Source organism: Ochlerotatus camptorhynchus, unplaced genomic scaffold, assembly GCF_037179485.1.
Source record: "Ochlerotatus camptorhynchus isolate MF236.1 unplaced genomic scaffold, CSIRO-AGI_Acam_v1.1 ptg000002l, whole genome shotgun sequence".
NCBI lineage: Eukaryota > Metazoa > Arthropoda > Insecta > Diptera > Culicidae > Ochlerotatus > Ochlerotatus camptorhynchus.
Genome location: NW_027040494.1, coordinates 3,581,206 through 3,603,149, shown reverse-complemented (window position 1 = coordinate 3,603,149; position 21,944 = coordinate 3,581,206). Strand labels below are relative to the sequence as shown.

The 21,944-nt window shown below is 38.5% G+C and overlaps 2 protein-coding genes across 2 annotated transcripts; both read left to right on the top strand.

Moving 5' to 3' along the window:
* Positions 1–1,441: 1,441 nt before the first annotated feature.
* LOC135707047 (uncharacterized) lies at positions 1,442–20,207 on the top strand. Its single transcript, XM_065228811.1, has 3 exons — positions 1,442–1,671; positions 19,430–19,690; positions 19,846–20,207. Exons 2-3 carry the CDS (start codon positions 19,439–19,441, stop codon positions 20,149–20,151), a joined length of 558 nt encoding a protein of 185 aa, XP_065084883.1. The 5' UTR covers positions 1,442–1,671; positions 19,430–19,438; the 3' UTR covers positions 20,152–20,207.
* LOC135697730 (uncharacterized) lies at positions 8,583–10,057 on the top strand. Its single transcript, XM_065217567.1, has 3 exons — positions 8,583–9,114; positions 9,176–9,489; positions 9,566–10,057. The coding sequence occupies exons 1-3, from the start codon at positions 8,583–8,585 to the stop codon at positions 10,055–10,057; spliced, it is 1,338 nt and encodes a 445-aa protein (XP_065073639.1).
* Positions 20,208–21,944: the final 1,737 nt, after the last annotated feature.

The following is a 21,944-nucleotide window of genomic DNA, read 5'->3' as shown; positions in this document are numbered from 1 at the left end:
GATCCCATAATTGGAAATTGCACCACTAAATGTAGCTGCTGCTAGGGGCCGGAGGGGATGTTCTGGTTCAAAAACACCAACCACTGCGCTTAGCTAATTAAAATGCATCGTAGCATACGAACGCCTGATATTATAAGAGGCCGGTTTTGGACAATGGCCGTTCTTTTTCCAAATTTCCCTCATCACATCCTAGTTTTGTATTTTGGTCTCTGCTTATGCTTCTATGGTGGACATAACGTAACGGCACAACATTTTCACAGCGTTACAAAACCCTATCACTTATGTGTGGTATACTGCTGTTCTTGCACAAGAAACGTGAAGTTTCTGAATATATAACATAAATGACAAAAATCTATGAACTTGTGACCAAACGGTTACAAGAAAGCAAAGAGTTCAAAAATCACGTTTTGCCAAAACGGGAAGCACTGTTTCATACTATCATAGATCTTATATTCGCCAAGAAGGGCAACGTTTGATCGCAAATAGAAACAAGAGGTATGTGGTAATTTTTCGATTAAATGTTTGATTTACAACCTGTTTAAATTCTTATTGTGGATTCCTTTTGGATCCTGCTAGAGATTAGATCACGAAGCAATGATGCTGAAAATAGTAAATGTACCTGGCGGTCCTCCGTATCTATCAATCACGGTTATTACAGAGTACCAGCTGATAACTGGGACGGTTCGTTAACTTATCAACGTCTTTTGTTTAACTGGGCTTAATCAAACAAACGCCGGACATGAAAGATATGGCACCCTCTACCTGGACATGCGAAATAATCATCTCTGAAGCAGTTTGTTTTGCAAGCCTGATGTACGAATGTATGCTTTCCAAATTTGGTAATGTATACAAACGGTAGGGTGGTTCTTTAAAAAAAACCGAACAAATATATTATTCAACTCCATCTTCATGTCTTATTACTTGATTGGCACAGTTTCAGTGCATTCGTTCTAAGTGCTCCCTGTAAATATTGGTCAAAAGTACCGCGAATTTCCGTACATGTATTCGATGTAGGTACATACGACACAAACTGATGAATAAATATTTGCGTTGTGAACTCGTTGAGCCGTCGTCGGTCGTCGTGAGCTTTCGCCGCCTCGCTAGAGAACTGGACGTGGTGAATCAGTCGCGAAATGTATGTTTAGCTGCGTGGTTCGGTTACTCCCTGTGTACAATTATTTTTTCATGTGAAAACAAGATTTCATTGAACGACAGAGCTAGTGATTGATGGGACTGCGCTGGAAATTAATTTATCACCGTAGTAATTATCGTATCGAGTTCTGTTATTTGTTTTTTCAAAGATTGCTTCAAAGCTGGAAATGAACTGTGATTTTTTTTTAGATAGTTGTTGATGAAATTTCATTTAATGTTGGTTAAGGCTGATGAAAAGTTTAGTTCTCTTTAAGCAAAAAGACTGAACTAGAAAACGAGCAAACACTAGCCGTTAGGAAGTGAATTGAAACAGTGTGTGTGTGAAAAGGACCGTCAATAGCTTGTATGATAAAAAGTGCAAATGAAATTCAAAATTTCCTCAATCCAAACTACGAACAGCGTGAATTCCGTTTGAACAGTTAGTGACGTCAATTAGTGCTTGGCTATTGATCATTGATCTTCAAAGAGAAATCTACCGGACTCGGGCCATATCGAAGTAACTTCAGCGGTCAAGAACAGGTAAATAACCATATATGAATAGACACCATCTAATGCTCTATTTCCGGTACTGGCTTGTGAGTAATAAACATTTAAAGGGTCGATGCCGCTATATGATTAGATATTTGAATCAACAAGCGAACCGTGATTATTAGCTCACGTCAGCCTGATAACAATTTGGCGCTCATTAAGCTAGTCGGATCCTACATTATCTTTTTTTTTCATCATAGCGTCAATATTATTTCATGATTGAATTGTATCGCAATGTGATTTAAGGGGAAAACGGACGCGAAACATTTTCCTAAAATTCAAAAGCAACATATTCAACTATTATTTTCAAAATGACAAATAGAGTGACTTTGGTTATCCTATATAAACCAAGTGATACAGTGACTGAACATTGACATGGAAAAATGTACCCAATATGGACTGAACAGTGACGATTAAAAGAATGCTGACGGTCATCAGTCTTTCCAGAGAAATCAGAGCATGTCAGCTTCAACTAACATCAGTTCTGTAGTATAAGTTGCGCACAGCGATAAGAGTCACCCGCTGACACTGTTTAACCAATACATGTTTGAACACGTGAACAATCCTATTGAATTGTTTACTGCAAATTAATAGGTCAATCTTTGTTTGTGCAACTTGTGAACGAGACTAAACGAGACGTATTTTGTATGATGGATTTTAAAGAAATGTTTGCGAATTTGCTCTATCTTTCGATTAAACATATCTTAGGATTAAGTGTGTCTAAACCTTGGGGGATCAAGTCCATCCAAACTGAGTTTTCAACTTCAAATCAAACTGATCAAAAGATCATAACTACAAGTGATTACATCTAAGTTTAATGATTTTTTTGGGTTTCACTGATTAATCAATCTGTTGAATTTGGTCGATGGACCTGTCGAAGTAAAACAGCCGATTAATATTAATTATAATTTTTAAGGTTTTCACCCAATTAGATGAACATAGAAATATTTGCTTTTCATTAGGAAAAACGGCTGGAGTAGATACTGTTAACGCTAATGTTATTAAGTTGATTTCTTGCTGGACCTTATCAATTAATCATTGCTAACTGGGCATGTGCCACAGGTGTAGAAGTAATCCTGCCCCGTAACGTGGGTAGATGACCTTTTCATGGTACGTTACGGGATATAAGATCTATCAACGATTCATAGTCCGAACTACTTCAAACTAGGGTAACAGGATTTTTCAGTAGCCAAAGGAACACATCTTAGTCCTTGTTACTTGTTATTATTGGGATTCAAGGATATTATCAAAAACGTGATAATTAGTCGAATTGAAAACACGTTGTTATATTTATTCCTCTGTTTTACACGGTCAGGATTGGAATGAAAAAAGGTCAACATAAGCGCTACCACCCGCGGGTTAGAGATACGCAGGGTAGCACTGAAGCACAGACAAACAGACATAACACATTGAATATTTCTCACTGTAAAACATGGTTTTTTGCCCCGTAACGTGGGTAGATCACCTTTTCGTGGTACGTTACGGGATGTAAGATCTACCACCGATTCCTAGTCCTGACTACTTCAAACTAAGGAACCAGGTTTTTTCAGTAATCCAAGGAACACATATTAGTCCGTGTTACTTTTTATGCCTTGTTGATAGTGACAAGACTCGGCTTTGTCTACCGAGGATGATCTTGAAACAAGGAAAAAATGAGTTAGTTGTCTTCATCTATGTGATTCCTAATCTTCTAATCGTTGTTCCCTAGTTTGAAGTGGTTAAGACTATAGGGTTCTGATGCATGGTCATTATCGGTGTCATACCTTAATTTTGTTGCTAAGGAATCCAATTTTGCCTGACAAAGGGGCGCGCCTTTGGAGGGTGTTTCAACACTCCGAAGGGTATAAATAGCGGGACCTTTCAATTAGAGTCGGATCCTTGCGATAAATGCAAGAGTGGCAACTGTAAACAAATCGAATTCTTCATCATTTTTCAATAGTGATGGAGTAATACGACATGCACTAAACTAAGGACACGGGATATACTACAATAGATCAATTTACTGGTCGCAGTAGTGTTAGGTCCCGAACAGAGGAAAAACATGGTCGCTAAAACATTACCGCCATCTGTTGAGTACACTGTGGTGGGTAGTACGCTGAATAGATGGCGGTAGTGTGCAAACGTCAAACGCAACGGAATTGACTATGCGCGCCACAGGTGGCGGTACTACCAACTATGATACTTTTAAATTGACCGTTAAATGCATGTTCAATGAACAAATTGCGAGTGTTATGTCTGTTTGTCTGTGACTGAAGGTTATTGCTAAGTACACACTGATAGTAAATTGTTCTTCTTTACCCCTGCTCAATTTCTGGTTAGTGTGAGATTGAGTTTCTCCCGTAGACGATGAAACTGTACAGCTGACAACGCCTTTGTCATTATAGCAGCTACCTGTAACTCCGTCGGAACGCTGGCTTATCCGCAGAACTCGCTTCTTCAGGTTTCTCTCGATCTTCGTTCCGAGGAAACTAGTCACTTCCCCAGAATCTGTCATTTTGAATTCCTTTGACAGGCACGCCTTGACGGTTCGAATCTCGTTCAAATCGTGGCCAATCACCAAGATGTCATCCACGTACAAAATAAAAATCACATTCTTTTTGCCCTCACCACGAAGATATAAACATGCCCCGTAACGTTGGTAGATCACCTTTTCGTGGTACGTTACGGGATGTAAGATCTACCACCGATTCCTAGTCCTGGCTACTTTAAACTAGGGGAACAGGATTTTTCAGTAATCCAAGGAACGCATCTTAGTCCTTGTTACTTTTTATGCCTTGTTAATAGTTACAAGACTCGGCTTTTTCCACCGAGGATGATCTTGAAATAAGGAAAAAATTAGTTAGTTAGTCTTCATCTATGTGATTCCTAATCTTATATTTGTTGTTCCCTAGTTTGAAGTGGTTAAGACTAGGGTTCTGATGCATGGTCATTAGCGGTGTCATTCCTTAATTTTGTTGCTAACCGAATTGACTGACAAAGTGGCGCGCCTTTGGAGAGTGTTTCAACACTCCGAAGGATATAAATAGCGGGACCTTTCAATTAGTCGGATCCTTGCGATAAATGCAAGCATGAAAACTGTAAAAAAATCGAATACTTCATCCACAGACAAACAGACATAACACATTGAATATTTCTCAATGTAAAACATCGTCGCTAAAACATTACCGCCATCTGTTGAGTACACTGTGGTGGGTAGTACGCTGAACAGATGGCGGTAGTGTGTAAACGTCAAACGCAAGGGAATTGACTATGCGCGCCACAGGTGGCGGTACTACCAACTACGATACTTTTGAATTGACCGTTAAATGCTTGTTCGATGAACAACTTGCGAGAGTTATGTCTGTTTGTCTGTGCTTCATCATTTCTTAATAGTGATGGAGTAATACGACATGCACTAAACTAAGGACACGGGATATACTACAATAGTTCAAATTACTGGTCGCAGTGGTGTTTGGTCCCGAACAGAGGAAAAAAAAAGATATAAACATTGGTCACTACCACTTCTCTTGAATCCTAATCCGACAATGTAATTGTGGAATCGATCGTTCCAGGCTTTTGATGCCTGTTTGAGGCTATACTTATGCAGACGAAAATGCAAAATCCTGCCTTTCCCCATAACGCACCGGCTGCGTCATAAATATCTCCTCGCTTAGGTCTCCATTCAAAAACGCAGTACGGGCATCCATTTGGTGCACATAAATTTGCTCTTGGTTCGCGACAGTTAGCATAGTCCGTAACGTATCCATCTTAGCGACGGGTAAGTAGGTTTCCGTATAATCGAAGCCAAAACGTTGGCTAAACCCTCTCGCAACGAGGCATGCCTTATATCGATCCGGCATTCCATCATCTCCGGGCTTGATAGAAGCACCCACTTACACGATATCGGTAGTCGACCCTTTGGAAGCTTCGTGAGTGTCCATGTTTTGTTCCGCAACAGTGAATATATTTCGTCCTGTATGGCCACTAGACTGATGCAAAATTTGACTTTTTCGCTCCACAGTGCTTAAATGGTTTCAAATCGGGACCTGATTAGCCTCCCAAAGTTACAACTCATTTGGTTAGAAACAAACCATTTGAAGTTTACATGTAAATTACTATGGGAAATCTCAACTTTTTGTTCATTGCCTTCTAGTCTTTTTCCATATTAAGCTGCAAGACAGCTCGATAACTATTCTTATAGAAAATTTTCTCAGCTTCAACTTTGCTGAATATTTTTTCGTTTCTATGTAAAACGAGACAGGAAATAGTTATTAATTATTTAAGAGATTGGTAAACTTATGACATGATCAAGCAGCTGCTCTGTAGGCAACACTGTATTTTGCAGTGTGACATAGTAGCCATAATTTTTGTGTCCTATTCAACGCCCCAGAAACACCAATGTTGCCTGCTGAGCAGTTGATTGAGCATGATCATAAGACATCAGTGCATTGAACCATTAATAACTTTCGATCCTTGCATTTATTCAAAAAGTGGTCTTCAGCAAAGTTGTAGCTGGGAAAATTTCCTACAAGTAAAGTTGAAAGCTTTTGAAGCAGACCGATATGGTGAATTATTAGATAGACATGAACAAAAATCTTGGTTTTACCATAGTAATTCCCATACAAACTTCAAATGGGTTGTGCCATCTCAGTTTCTCACCAAATGGGTTCAAATTTTGAGAGGTTAATCAGGATCCGATTTGGAATCGTTTAAGTATTGTGGAGCGAAAATTTCAAATTTTGCATCACTCTAATGGCCACTTGCAACTTCGGCCAATCTGCTCTTTTCTTCATCTCGTCTATGCTATCCGGAAGATTGTCAACATAGTCCATTACACCAAGAGCGAAACCAGCGAATGTCATTTGTAGGTCAAGAGCGCCAGCAGAACTGCTATTGGCTAAATATGCAGCCGTTTGCACTGCCTCACCCCAGAATTCTCGACCAATTTTTGAATCAAAAAGCATCGAGCGAGCCTTCTCTACCAACGTCCGATTCATCCGCTCGCTTCCCCGTTCTGCTCCGTGGTGTAGGGAACGGTGAACTCCATCTTGATGCCTTTTTCTTTGCAGAACATCCGCATTTCATTACAGGTATATTCCGCCATTATCAGAACGTAAACGAGAAATATTGACGGAAAACTTTGCTTTAGCTTGCGCCTCATAATCTCTGAAGCAACTGGCAACTTCATCCTTGGAACAAATCAGGTACACTCAGGGATGGAAAATCATTTACATTCATTTCGTGCATTCATTTACATTCATTTGCCTCTATCTTTTTTCATCAACAGAATATCGTTAAATGATGTATGAAGCTTTTGTAGCTTTTGATATTAACTACAACTTTTGTCAGTAACTAAAATCTGAATCTCTTATGCATGATGAAATAGAGCTGGCAGAACATGTTATTGTTTTTCAGAGAATGCAATTTACATTCACTGAAAAACAATGGTGGGTTCTTATCGCTCTGATTCATCATGTATAAGAGATACAGATTTGAGTTGTTCACAAAAGATGTAGCTAATATCAAAGCCTACAAATGTTTTCAACACTATTTTACGGAATACTGTTGATGAAAAAAGTTAGAGGCAAATGAATGTAAATGAATGCACGAAATGAATGCACGAAATGAATGTAAATGATTTTCCATCCCTGGGTACACTTCAGTAAATTTCGTCCAATCGTCGATAAAAGTAGCGAAATATTTATTGCCATTCCATCCTGTAGCAGGGCTGACAAAAGTCATTCACGTCATAAGGAGTAGAAGAAAAACACAAAGTCTCCTTCATCGATTTGAGCTTTGCCGCATCCATTAGTTTTCGTCGTGTTGCATATGAAGCATGACGATAGTCTTGCGACCACAAGCGACGACGATTTCTAATTTTACTTCGTCGCAATCTTGAATCCAACAGACTGGAATGTAAAACTTGTCTCGTATAACACACATTTTTGTCGCGTTGAACAGTTCAACCAAGATGAACTTATCACATCCTGGATGACCAGTGCTACCGATTTTCTCGCCTATCGATTAACAGATAAGTCGTCTACTGACGTTTAGTATACGTGGAAATTACTGTAAACAATACGATGATTTTTGAGAAATTTATGAAGCAGCTTCTTTATCAACACCCCCCCCCCCCTCCAAAATGAAAAAAAAAAATGGAAACATTTTTAAAAGCTATATTCATCAAAATTATTTGGCAACACTGGTCACGTCGCATGCGAAGCGTGCGATCTTTTAGCTGTCATTTTTCAGTCAGTGCTTCAATCGATCAGACGAACTACCAAATAAATCCGAAAAAATGGCTGGAAAAAAGCGAAGATTTACGTATTCTTCTATAATTGCGGATTTGATTCGAAAAGAGGCCAATAAAGTGTACTGTGCTATTGATACGATTACTGGATGCAGCTACTATCAAGAAAAATACGATGTGACAAATTTTCTACGGCATTTCCGCTCCCAACATCCGGAAGAAGCTGTCCTACATGAGTTAATAAAAGAGCCACCAGCGAAAAAAGCCAAAATAGTGCCGAAGATCCCAATTGCAGTAAACAAGCAAACAATGCTGGAAGCGTGCGTGAAATTGATTGCACTACATCATCTTCCCTTCTCCTGCATGGAATGGGAAGGGCTGAGACTTTTACTGGACCCTATTTCAGAAGCATTGGATGTAACAATGAATCGTAGAAATATTAAAATACATCTTGGCGTCGCCGCGGAAAAGGTAAAGCACGCAATCAAAAATGAAATGTGTGGAAGATTGATTCATCTGGCGATTGATTCCGCTTCGAGGCATTCAAGACACATACTTGGAATAAATGTGCAGTACGAAAAGCAAGGGACAGTAGTCATACGTACACTTGGTATTTTAAAACATTTATTTAATATACATGCTTTATTTTCTCATAATGTTTTTATCTACAGGAATGATCGAAGTAAAACAAAGCCAGACCGCCAAGTTTTTGAAGGATACGATTCTTGAGATTTTGCAATCATACGAGGTTTCAATCGATCAAATCCTGTCTGTCACAACCGACAATGGAGCCAACATGATAGCCGCCGTGAAAATGCTACAGAAAATTTCAGCGGTTTTTGGAGTTTCACCCGAAACCCTCTTGGAAGATGAAGGACACCAATGTAATGAGAAGGAAATTGAATTATTGGATTCACTTGCTTCTGAGTTTGATCCTCTACTATGTCTCACCCGGTGTGCAAGTCACACACTACAGCTGGCAGTTGGAGACGTAGTAAAGAAAAACGATCCCAACATTCGCAGGATTACGGACCTTGTTAAAGAATCGCGGAAAAATAAATACTGCCTTTTTTTCGAGCTCAAGCAAGCCTCCAAGGCTCCTTTGTGGTCTTCTACAAGATGGGGAGGTCGATACAAAATGATCGAATCGATAGTTCAGCAAGAAAAGTTTTATACCGAGTTGGCTCAAGATTACAAAGAAATTGGTAAGTTAAACAATACAAAGATCGTTCCTATCTCAATATTAAACAATAATTTGTTTTATAGAGATCACAAACGACGACTGGAAGTTCATGAAAGACTTTATTGAAGCATTCTCTCCGGTGTATACTTTAACAAATGATTTACAGATGAAGCACGTTACACTCAGTGACTTTTACATGCAATGGTTGCAAGCGATACGATCAGTTGAGAGTCATAACAATAATCCACTGTGCCCAAGTTTGTCGTTAGCACTTAAGAACCGACTGAAAAAACTTCAAGAAAACAAGCTTTTCCTTGCTGCAGTTTTCCTCGACCCGCGGTTTAATTTTCTTGGCTCAAGTATTTTTCCATCAGCCGACGATAAAGAATCTGTACAGGTAAATTTTCGTATCTGAAAGAAATATATTTATTAAAGTGTGATCGCCAAATAACCGAACAATAATAAATTCGCAGAGCTTTATTGTAAACGTCTGGGAGAGGATAAACAAGATTAAAAAACCGTCAACATCTGCTGAAGTGCCAATGCGCCAAAGTAACGTCCAGAAGGCAGATGAAATGGACGATTACTTAACACAGCTGTTTGGAAGTTCGGAGACCACATCTGCAAATATCGCTTCTTCTTTTCAACAACAGCTCCATCATCTCAACATCGAAAATAGGCAACCTCATCACTACGACGTCTGGAGCCATTGGCTCGCTCGGAAGCACAGCCATCCGGAACTGTTTGAAGTTGCTATGGTCGTACTCTCTGGATCGTCTAGCCAAGTATCCGTTGAACGTGCATTTAGTGCACTTGCACTAGTTCTATCCGATTTACGCACTGGGCTGTCAGAAGAGGCATTACAAGATATTTTGATGATCAAACTCAACAAAGAAATCTTTGAAAAGATCATCCCGACCATGTATGATTGGAAAGTCGAGCTCGCTGATAGATCTGAAACTTAAGAAGAAAATTACGTTTTTTTGACTTTTTTTTGTTTTCCTTTGATAATACACTTTTTTCTTAATAAAAATTTGAAGCTAAAAACTGCTTTATATCTTCATTTTATTTTCCTATTTTTTTATCCGAAATTCGTAGCCTAAAATAGATTACTATCGACAGTCGTTGTTTGAAGGATTTTAAGGGAACGATCGTTCAGAACATACTTGTGTGGAACATTATTAAAGGGATATGAGACTTCATTATCTTTAGGAAATTCAAAAGCAGTTCTTTCGTTTAAAATCGAAATTCTGTCAATGAAAATGGAATCACTGTGTTCCGGTTAAATATAATGAACATATTTTCATGAGCGTAATTTTGGTTTTGGACGAAAAAACTGCTTTTGAATTTTTGAAAATTAATGAAAAATAACTAACATTTCTTGAAACCATCTATGCACCACGGAAAAAAGAAAAAAAAAAAGTTCTCAAACAACAAAAGCTTTTGTGAGAAGTTCATGACTGATTTTGGATCTTTAAACGGCATTTCAGATAACTGCTGTTCTGCTGAATTAGGGTTATATTTAATGATATGCACCTACCATTGACTTAATTATTTGGTAATGAATTTTAGGTAGCATACTTATTAAATAATTGAAGTGAGCACTTCCAGCTTCTTAACGACATCAATCTGGAATGTTTTTGTTCTTCTTTCAAGTAGGAAATGGTCCTAATTTAAGGGAATGACCCATCATTCTTGATTATTCAATCCACCTTGATGAAGAGCCGAAATAATTTTCTTGAGTAGCCAACACTTCATTGAAGCTGAGAAGATGCAAGAATGCAAATACTTTTACTGGTGCAGATAAAAAAACCCAACTTGTTATCTTCGTGTCCGAACGATGAATGTCACTTTTTTGCAACTGCATTTATTTTGTGAGTCCTTTTTTCAAGGCTTACTGATTTTATCGATATGTTAAAGAATAAAGGTTCGAATGCATGATGGCCGATTGATTTAATCGAATATCGATTCAACAATTGTGTTGTGATTTATATCGGAACAATCGCTACCTGATCCAGCTGTTATTGCGTGTGAGGTTTAAAACTGGTTAATTGAATGACACTTTTTGAAACTGCTTCCGTTTTGTGTTTTTTTTTATTATCAAAATGCAGATTTTCCCTACTCTAGACTTTACAACTGAAAACACATCGTTTTTCGTTACGCAACAATTGAAGTGCGACGATGACGAAATGATTTTTCATCTTCACAACGCTTCTTCAAATAATTATTGTAGCATGACTGCAAAGTTGTTGTGACGAATAGATAGTTGACGTCACCGTGCATCAATGTCGTTACAACTTTTCTGTTGCAAGACGAGAGCTTTTGTCTCGTAAGTTATAAATATTTCGTTGCATAACAATGAAGACAGCAGGACTCGTCGCTACTGTTGTTTTAAGTGCTGTGGCGATGACTTTTGTCAGCACTCTGTAGGTGTAACCGGTCCAAATACTTCTGAATGCACCAGTTCCAACACTCGAATTGACCGCCGTTCCTCTTGCAACGCGAAAGGGCCTCGTGTTTGTTTAGCCGCCACGCATGGTTCGCATATCGCCAGGGACTCCTTGCTACAGTCAATCTTCACCCCGGAAACCATACTCGCGTCACTTTTCAAATAGACCAATGTAACATATCCACCATTTTGAGCAAATCGAAGTTGAAGTTCGACAGATTATTATTTTAACTGTTTAACAGCAATACATTTTGCAATACTATTTTTAATGTAGTCAGTGTATAATAACGTTGAAAAGTCAGAAGCAACGGTAAAATCACAATTTTACTTTGAATTTCATGCTACAACATAGAAAAAAACCACATAGGACGTTTTGACAAGTCGAGTTGTACATCGGACATGTTACATTGGACGATTTTTCTCAATGACATAATCAATGAGTGTTACATTGGACGTTTTGTCTACATGATACTAAATTCCCTTTCACAAATTTCAGAATATAGTACCTAACTTTAGATTGGCCCCGCCTTTGGAAAATGAGCACCAATCATGCTAAGCAGTCCGAATGACCGAAGTAACAATCATATACCCATCATTTCAAACTGTACATTGGACAATTTTTGAACAATGCTTATCTTAAATAAATGAAAGTAAATTTGGATGGATGTTTTTGTATCACATACAATGATAGAAGAGCAATAGTTTGTATCGCTTAACTCGATTTGTTTACATTTGTTACATTGGTCGATTTGAAAAGTTACGCGAGCATACCAGATTTCAGCAAATTAGACAGATTTCTTTCGCCATACCGCCGATGCCACAGTTCTGTCATTTTGTTGATTGCCCCCGAGAAAATGAAAGCATTGCTTTCCCCTTTAGCCGTATACAAATTTAGCTTGTAGAGTTTATCTCTTCTCTGTCCGGTTGCTACGACCACTGAATCACGCAAAATTTTAACTTTACCATTTGCAAATATGATCTTCATTCCTGTCGACTCAATTGATGAATCTACGCGAAACTGCACCAGTGCATGCGACACATAGGTTTGAAATCCAAAACCACAAAAGTGATGATGTACTAAAAAATATTCCATACGATTTGACAGCTAGCAAAACGTCATTATCATTTTCACATCATTTCCATCTTCCATTTATTTCCATTCACATCATTAGCACAGACAAACAGACGTAACACTTCATTGTGTATCTTCGTTAACGCATTTAACGTTCGATTTGAATACTATCAGTTCCGCGAACTACTCGCCGCAGCGCTGGCATCGGATCACTTTGACGTTTCTATACATTCTATAGACCTTTTATGCAATATTTTTTTGCGAGTTAACGAGCAAGCTGATTTTCCGCGAGAGGCCCGAGAGATGTCGTTACTGAGGTCCTATGTTTTGAGATACTATGTTTTCAAGAAAAACTTTTTGAAAGAGCTACGTCTGTTTGTCTGTGGTATGCGTGGGTGAGCTACCAGTTACGCCAAATCGACGATCAAATGCGTTGTTTACAAAAGATGATACGTTCCTTCGAAAAAGTAATCGAGAAATACTTCGTGGGCTGTGTATTGCGCGTTTCACAACAAATTGGACTAATAAGCGCGTTTTCACTTATTAAAAAGTGTGATAAAACTGAAAGTTTACGTCTAATCGTCTTGGTGTCTCCGGTGCACTTATTCCTTATGATGCAAGCAATAAGTGCTCCGAAGACATCATAAGTCCGAATTGCGTGAACTTCAGGAAAGCCCCGAGAACATCACAGAAGATAAGAGAATCTCAGGGCAGTTCAATTAATTTAATTAAATTTCAGGACTTTCAAATAATTTTTGAGAAACTCGAGAACTTCAGAAAAGTTCCGAGAGTTTCAGGAATATCGCGGAATCTGCAAGAATATTTGGAGAACTTTAGAAAAAAAAATCAGGAACAGTGTAGATCAGAGAACTTTGCAAGATCTAAGCCTTCCGGAAGCCGCGTTGGTGCACTGAGTGCACGCGTCTCATCAATTTCCATGGATATTTTTAAAATGTTTGTGCATCGCTAGAAAGAGGAAAAGTTTACCTTGAAATACAATTAAAATTCGAATCAATTACGTGAAACTTTCTTTTTTATTCGTTCACTTTTCGGTGATTTGACGCGAGAGTTGGGTTAAGGGAGGTCCAAAGAACTTCAGACAAGTTTAAAGATTTTAAGGCAGTTTCTTTATCAAGTAATCACGTGAAATTCTGAAAATTTTAGGAATGATCAATTGAATCAACTGAATAAGCTTGCTTTTAGCCTGCATTTAACCGGCTAAATTGTTTGTGAGGAAAATTAAAGGTAATCCGTTAGCATCGAGGAAGTTTCAAAAACATCAGGAAAACCTCTGGAAAGTCTAGTCTTTCTGGGAAGTTTAATGATCTCGAAGAATTAGTTCTGATACATTAAGTGCATTTACATGAACTATGATACTTCAGGGTAAATATTTTAACTGCCTCAATCATTTAAATTTCACTACAATTAAATAACGGCAATCTTAATGTAGTTTCGGGGGGTTTTTTTTTTTTTAGTTCATAGATCTCCAGTAAAATTAGGAAAATCTAGGAAAACTTTGAGAAGTTCAGGAAAGTTCTGAGACCATCGGGAAAATAGCAAAAACTCAAGAAAAGTTCAATGGTCATCAGAATGTGAAGCTAAAGCATTTTAATTGATGTTCCGTAAACAAATCCAAATTGATTGTATTATATGTTTGGAAATCTTAGGCTGTGTTCCATTTGATGAATTTTCACTTAAATTTGACAGATGGATAATTTTCAAATAAACCTGCTATTGTACCAGACTTATTTCTGACAGACCAGGAATCAATTTAGACAAACACCTTCTCGAAAATGGGAAGATCAACAACAGAAAGATTTTCGAACATCTTAATTTATTTTCGAAGGGTCAAATTTAAGTGAAAATTCACCCAATGGAACACAGCCTTAGAATTTTAGTTATTAGTATTTTTATGTATGATGGCGACATAGAGGTTGATGGCGAGCTGATGGAACTGAATTATGTGTACACGGCCAATGAGTTCAACCTAAATTTGAGTTTAGTTTACTCATAATCACAGAGAGTTCAGGAACTCAGCGATGAGTAAATTTGCCTTATGTTTTCCTGTGGAAAGCCTAACAAATCTGGCGGAACATGAGGAAAATTGACGAAAAATTTACTCAGTCTATGAGTAGTACTAATTTTCACCAATTAGAGTACGCCAAAGCCTGGTGGGGTTGGCCCGAAGTAGCCTTGATTGGTTCCTTGGGTTTCCCTCAGCGATGATGACAGCCGGTGTATTCGAGGAGCCTTGGAAGGTGAATCTGTTTTTTAAACAATTTATAAAGTATAAGCTGGACCAGAAGACGACGTACATGCTATTTGGGAGGTCCAGCATTATAAACCTGCTCATACTCACCCAACAAGCCGGAAAGATTTAACGATCATTCTTCCAATATTTACAAATAAATAAAGATTAAAAAAATAATACTGAACGAATGACCGCTATAGAGTTTTACATGACGAGTGAAACTTTGACATTTTTTTGTATATTTACCTCGTATACACTGAATGCATTCCGCAACATTATTCTAATTAAGTATAATTTTAAGCCAAGCCTTAATCCGATCAATGTATAAACATTACTTAACCATAAAATTATTATTTTTTAACCTTTCTTCATTTAGTAATAATTTTAAGTGTACATTTTCAATACTTTTAATTACATTAAGTACGGATAGTAAAAGTTAATTACCGTCAGTACTACTTCAAAACGCATTAATTACTTTAAGTACTTTTGAATCCATTTTAACTTCAACGCACTGGTTCTTTGTATTGCGTGCCCCTAGGTAAAATCCACCCAGATCGGTCAAAACTGAACCTACCCAAAAATGGGTAAACTGTGTTGGGAGTGACAAATGAACAACATCGACATGAATCCAATAGACGTTGTTAATTTGTCAACTTGTCACTCCCAACATAGTTTACCCATTTTTGGGTAGGTTCAGTTTTGACCAAGTCCCTGGCAAGGTGAAGGATAACCTTAGTTTCACGTACCCACTTGCAAATAGTAGATGTCGCCACATGACGTAAACAAAGGGATTATCCTTCACCGCCGCAATGGTATTTCTCTATGGGAAACTAACTTTCACGATGTGTGGATGTCAAACAGCAAGCAAGAATGCTATATGAAAAGAGTGAATTTATGATTTTCGTGGTGAAATGAAATAAATTCAAACGAATTGAAACCGATTGATGGTTTATTTTTTTATTAATATAATCAAATAGCAATAAAAATACTTTACTGTCTTGTATTGTATTATCCTCTTGAATATAACCAGCCTTGGGATACATAGCGGTATGATTAAAAAGAGTTTACTCTCCTGTGTTTCATTTACGGGGTAAGTAAACTGCCTCTTGTTTTTCAGTGCAGTTGTTTTTTTTTTCTCTTCTTTTTCTTCTGTGGACTGTCAGGCATCTTGGAAGTGTCTGCGTGTGTGTGCTACTTCAGTTGAGCGGAAAAAAGGATTCGTTTCAGCTTCATTCCAATCATGTCTCTACTTGTTTCCGGATGCAAAGTTCGATTGTGCAATCACTAAGGAGGCACTAAGAATTCTATCCGTAAAAAACTTACAAAATTGATTCTGTTTCGCGGTGAGTAGCAGATTTGCTGGATGAAGACGAGCAATTTGTACATCCATTTAAAATTGAAGAAATAAATAAAATGATATAAACTAAATCAAATAAGGGTCTCACAAAAAAATATTTACAATGAGCTTCTAAAACGAATAAATTTAAATCATCGCCTTTTGTTCCAACCATCCGTATCATCAACCTTATTCCTCACTAATCTTGAAGCCTAAAGAAACAGATGAATCCATAAGCTGGTATGTTCTATTATTTAGTTACACAGTTATGGGCATAGTGACAATGACAACACAAATACCATGAAAACCCCTAAAAAATGCACTGATCATATAAGTGAAGAGGATGTAAACCAGAGTTTTCAAGAATATCAGCTAAAATTGAGTTCTGACGATTTTTGTATATATTTTTGCAAAGATCCGTTGTCGCAAGAAATTAAAAAAAAAATTCAAATCATATGTGTAAGTTTTTCGTTATGAACTGCTCAAATACAAACGCTACACCAAATTAAACAAAAAATGTTTCATATACTGATTACGTATTGTATTGATTATGTACTACTGAGAATCATAACGACATTTCTCGCTGGCATCATTGTAGTTCGTATGTTGCTAATGTTAATTTTTACATCGGACGTCACGTGTCCAAACCGGTGGACGCGCGAAAATAAGATGAATTTTAAATTTTATTTTTATTTACTGTACATCATTTCCGAATTCGCCCTATTCAGATAACACTTCTGAAATTTGTGAGTTTGACAGAACCACCAGCACCAAATTGTCGGGGTACACTGGAAATATACTGAAGTTGTCAAGTTGCCAGGGAGTTGGTTTTGACAGATCTAGGTGGATTCTACCTAGATTTGGGTAGTTTTTAAATGGTGTGTAGGGTATTCGAAAAGTTTTCCACTATACAGATTATCACGTCTGGTTGTATTGATGCGCTGTGTGAAAGTGTGGTAGTGAAAATCCGAGGAAAATACATAACAAACCATGGTCAAAGGAACTTTGACGAATTCTATACATTTTGAGGTTAGCCCGAGCAAAATTAGAAACAACTCTACACGGCGATAGACTCCAGTTTGTGTGCGTGCATTAAACGTCACTAATCTCTATACACACTAAGATTTTGGTTCCGTGTTCGGTAAATTTTACCGAAATCAGAACAGCTGAACGTTCGGTAAAACTGTGACCTTCATTTTAAAGGCTAATAAATTTGAAAATAACTTGAAAAAATGTCCAACCTTGTTTCAATTATCAAATCTTGTCATTTTAGTGGAGATTTAGTTTCACAATTGAATTGAATTGCATAAATTTTACCGAACAGTTCAGCTGTTCAGATTTCGGTAAAAATTACCGAAGTCAGCGATAATTTCTAAGTGTGTAGGCCTGTAGACTTGAAGACATACTTCAAGTCTCCGCGTACATCGTACACATTTTTTCTGGTTAGGCAAAAGATGTGCGTCTAACTTCAAAAACTGTCGCATTAATGGCGCTTCGCTCATTTTCAACTTCTATTCAATTTTCATACTGCCGTACTCTAACGGAACTATCCACCTACCCTCTTCTAAAGATCATTCTCTAGCTAATAAATTATCACACTACTTCATGATAGCATTTCCAACCAACTCTGAAATAACATAAAAACGCTTTGAATGACTCTATAAGCAGTTTTATTAATCTGGAACACATTGTTAATTTCTATTAAATTTAATAATTTTGCGAGGGGGGCAACACATCCAAATCTAAATTCTAGATGCTCAACAAATCTCACACTAACGAATCTATCTTCTAACAGTCTTCTTTCATTTCTCGCATCTACTTGCATAGCGCATCATATTTTTTCAGTAAACATGCTTTGGATTGTTGCTGTACAGAGTCTTACAAAAAAGAGAATACGGGAACAGACCTGTCCTGTCCTTTAACTTCTTTTTCTTTATTAAGGTGATTTTTAGCCACTAGTTCACGAACAACTCGACTTAAGGTTCAATTAACTTTGATGCTTTTTGCAAAAAGCTCGCACTATTCGAATCCTTTTGATATTTTACACAAAAAGACGCGAGCTTTTTGCTATCTAAAATAATGCGTCGAAAAAAACAGCTTTTGAATTTAAAAAAAAAATGCATCAAAGTAAATTGAACCTTAATATAATCTTAAGGGTAGTCAGGTTTGGCCTATTGGATGCCAGCAGCCAGCTTGCTGCGATCGGGACATTGTTGCGCATCAATTACTCTAGGTGTGTGAATACTTACCTTTAGTCACAGACAAACAGACATAACACTCGTAAGTTGTTCATCGAACAAGCATTTAACGGACAATTTAGAAGTATCGTAGTTGGCAGTACCGCCACCTGTGGCGCGCATAGTCAATTCCCTTGTGTTTGACATTTACACACCGCCGCCATCTGTTCAGTGTAGTGCCCATCACCGTGTACTCAACAGATGGCGGTAATGTTTTAGCGACGATGTTTTACAGTGAGAAATATTCAATGTGTTATGTCTGTTTGTCTGTGCTTTAGTTTTGTGTTCTAAGCGAGGTTCCGAGCACAAAAAAATAAACAAATTTTAGATTTTACCTATCATAATTCCATGAAACATCGCATAATTGTTCACCAGGGGCAATGAACCATGTTTTTGCTGGAATCCAGCACAATTTTGACTTACCCTTAATTTTTCAAAATGGCGTATCCGATATTTTGAATATATCATAATAAAATTCTGGCACTAATTGGGCTCATGGCCCTACTTAGTGAACAATGCAAAGTTTCATGTAATTCGGAGCGGGAAAAATCAAATCGATTCGTCAGTTGGCATGCAACTGATCTTCTGTAACATGGTTCAGATATGCGTGCTACCGGCAGTATTAATGTGACGCTACCAAACCAGTCCCTCATGCCGACAAAACGTGTGCATTTGAACTAAGTTGAACTCAAACAGTCAAACTTATCTGCATATGTACTTGCCAAGAAGGCGGTGGATTCTCTACTTCCATAGACTACTGAATGTGAACACACGGCCACAGTGCGCAGCGGGTTCAAATTGATGACCTTTGAACTGACAGGTCTACTGGCACAGACGTGCGGCGTCGTCGTCATATTTATACGGATAAACATCCAATTGATTCAATTTGCAGCACCTTCCGTACATGCGATAAAGGAAGGGGCCATATCTGAATTTATAAAATTCACTTTTAGTAATGCATTTATTCTACTTCTTCTTCTCGTACGTTGCAGAGTTGTCCAATGTTCGACAAAGAGACGGGTGAGCTGGAGCTTGGTGCTTTCCAAGACGGCGGTCTGTACTATGACCGGGAAACGGGTGAAAGCAGTGACCATCCTGCGTTGGTGGTACGGCGGGAACGCTCAAAGTTCAGCATTCCGAAGCAATACCTGAGAAGCTACGAGCAAAGCAATATCCGCAAGAAGTGCTGTGTATCGAAAGTCAACAGCAGTTACCCGCTGGCTAGTCGGGAAAAGATGATGCACTTGAAGGAGGTATTCGTTAAGCGATAAGTTGCAGACAACTGCTTTTGAGAGGGTTAGAAAAATATTCCAAACTTGCCCTTTTCCAGAGCTTGATCAATTCCATATACCACCAATTGCGAAAAGGCAACTTAAATTGGCCACTCTATGTTTTGCCCCATTCGCAGGAAATTATCCTCGGCTATAACAAAACCAGTTATCTGCTTCTGTTGATTCCACCGCTCTTTATCATGCCCAAATTGGCACTACTGATCCTGCTTACCGAAGTGGCGCTGCACAAGTGGGCCCACAAGAAGAATGCCTGCAACCGAAATCCGGAATTCTACTATCGAACTCCATTGCATATTGTGTCGAGCCAGTTTTGCGGAATCTGCCGTCACGAATGTCAGATGGATCGGATCGTTAAACTAAATGACAAGCGGATGAAGCAGATGCAAAACTATTTCCAAAGAGTAACGAGAACAATTGCTTAGATAAAATCGGGGTCGATAAGGAAAATTGTTTGAATAAAGATTGCATCACCATTCAACGGTGTGAGTTTGTGCTGAAATTATTGATCCGAAAGTTTGTCGAGTAAGAGAGGCCTCGAGCCAGATGCTTGGAAAGTAGTGCAGCTCCAAGCATCTGTTGAAGGTAGCGGTCCAAAGTGAGTACACTTTCGTGCTGAGTCTCTTTATGATTGAATTGAATATGTTGTCAAAGCCAGGAGCCTTTATAGGGTTTTTGATTAAATTTCCATCCTACTAAGCATGCTTGGCATGCACAGTTTGTTACTAATTGTTCTGGTAACATGTCATTCCAGTTACGAAGTCGACATGCATGTTAATATTCTTGGTTTTTTTTATTCATCTTATATATAGACTATTTGATTACATTCGTTACACTTTGTTCATGGCTCGTTTTAATATTATTATTGGATTATTTAAAACAACAATAAAAGTATCACGATGAATTAATGGAAACAAAATAATGAAATGCTTTGTAAATTAGTGTTAAGAGTTATGTGTCTTTTTCCATCATGGGATTTTGCATCTCCTCGAGTTAGAGTGAATTCGATGGTTTTGCGTGACAATCGAGGAGGCACCAAATTATAAAAAAATAACTATTTGTAGGGCGCCCATGGCTATACAAAAAAATGGTGAAAGGACACTTAACACAAACTGAACTAAAACCTAAATAAATATCCTTACAAATAGTCAACCAGCACCAAAAATAAAAACATTTGTGAACCTTTGCATGTAGGACAACATTTAACAACCAAAAGAAAATAAAACGATGAAACAAACACACGAATATAAAGTACGTGTTCTTAGTTTGTTCCATCGTTCACTTATGTAAATAACAAAGAAGACGGCAAAGCTCCGCAACTAAATTTTACAACCCTATTAAAATTTACTAACGCCTGGACTGTTCGCATCTCTACCTCATCATTGCCGAGTTTGAGAGGATATGGATAATCGCTAATCCACCGCTTCGGGCGAAAAGCGATTTCGCCGCATCGAGATCGAGATAATGGATAATGAGAAAGGAAAGAGGAGGAAGGAAAGAGGGAGACCAGCCAGTGGATTTTGGATGCCCGACCAGTGAAGACGTCAAGAAGTAACTGTGTAAAATATCGAGTATTTTTCTCTCCGAGTGCGGAAAATTAAAGGTATTTGAGACCAACCGCGACTGTATTCCGCCGCGTTTGTGACCTCGGTGAAGAACACGATCAGCGAGTTTCTCCTGTTACCGAACCAGCCGTTTTACAAGGCCAGCAGTTGCCACTTTTTACCCGCTGCGTGGTAGCCACGTTTTACGGGCAGAAGCCAGCTGCTTCAGGTTTTTGAACGAACGGACGACTTCTGAGTATCCTCGTGGTTCCGGGTCAGACAGTGCGGCTACCCCACGTATTCCGGAACATTGAACCCGTTCCCAGCCACGCCAGTCAAGTTTAGAGCATCCGGCAGGACAGAACAGAAGCATCCCCGCGTCGTAGGTTGGGTGAACACGTGACTACGACACGCCTCCGGCTCCGCCGGCCAAGATCAAGTGTCCCAAGGATTTGTGAGAGGGACGGAGAACCACATCCCGGCCGCGCGAGAAATGCAGGAGAACGGTACAACAACACGACGAAGACCCTTCCATCATCCTGATCTCCGATGTACGAGACGGGCTAGCCAGTGGCCAACGAGACCCCCTTACTATCGTTGTGCCACATGCGTTCGGTTTGGTGAAACGGACGTTTCTGAGGCAGAAGTACAGTGAGGTCCGGAGGGTTCGCCCC

Coding starts and splice junctions, on each gene's coding strand:
- LOC135697730 (XM_065217567.1), top strand. CDS start 8,583: ATGATCGAAGTAAAACAAAGCCAGACCGCCAAGTTTTTGAAGGATACG. Junction 9,115..9,175: donor TCAAGATTACAAAGAAATTG/GTAAGTTAAACA, acceptor TTTGTTTTATAG/AGATCACAAACGACGACTGG. Junction 9,490..9,565: donor ACGATAAAGAATCTGTACAG/GTAAATTTTCGT, acceptor ATAAATTCGCAG/AGCTTTATTGTAAACGTCTG.
- LOC135707047 (XM_065228811.1), top strand. CDS start 19,439: ATGTTCGACAAAGAGACGGGTGAGCTGGAGCTTGGTGCTTTCCAAGAC. Junction 19,691..19,845: donor AGATGATGCACTTGAAGGAG/GTATTCGTTAAG, acceptor CCCCATTCGCAG/GAAATTATCCTCGGCTATAA.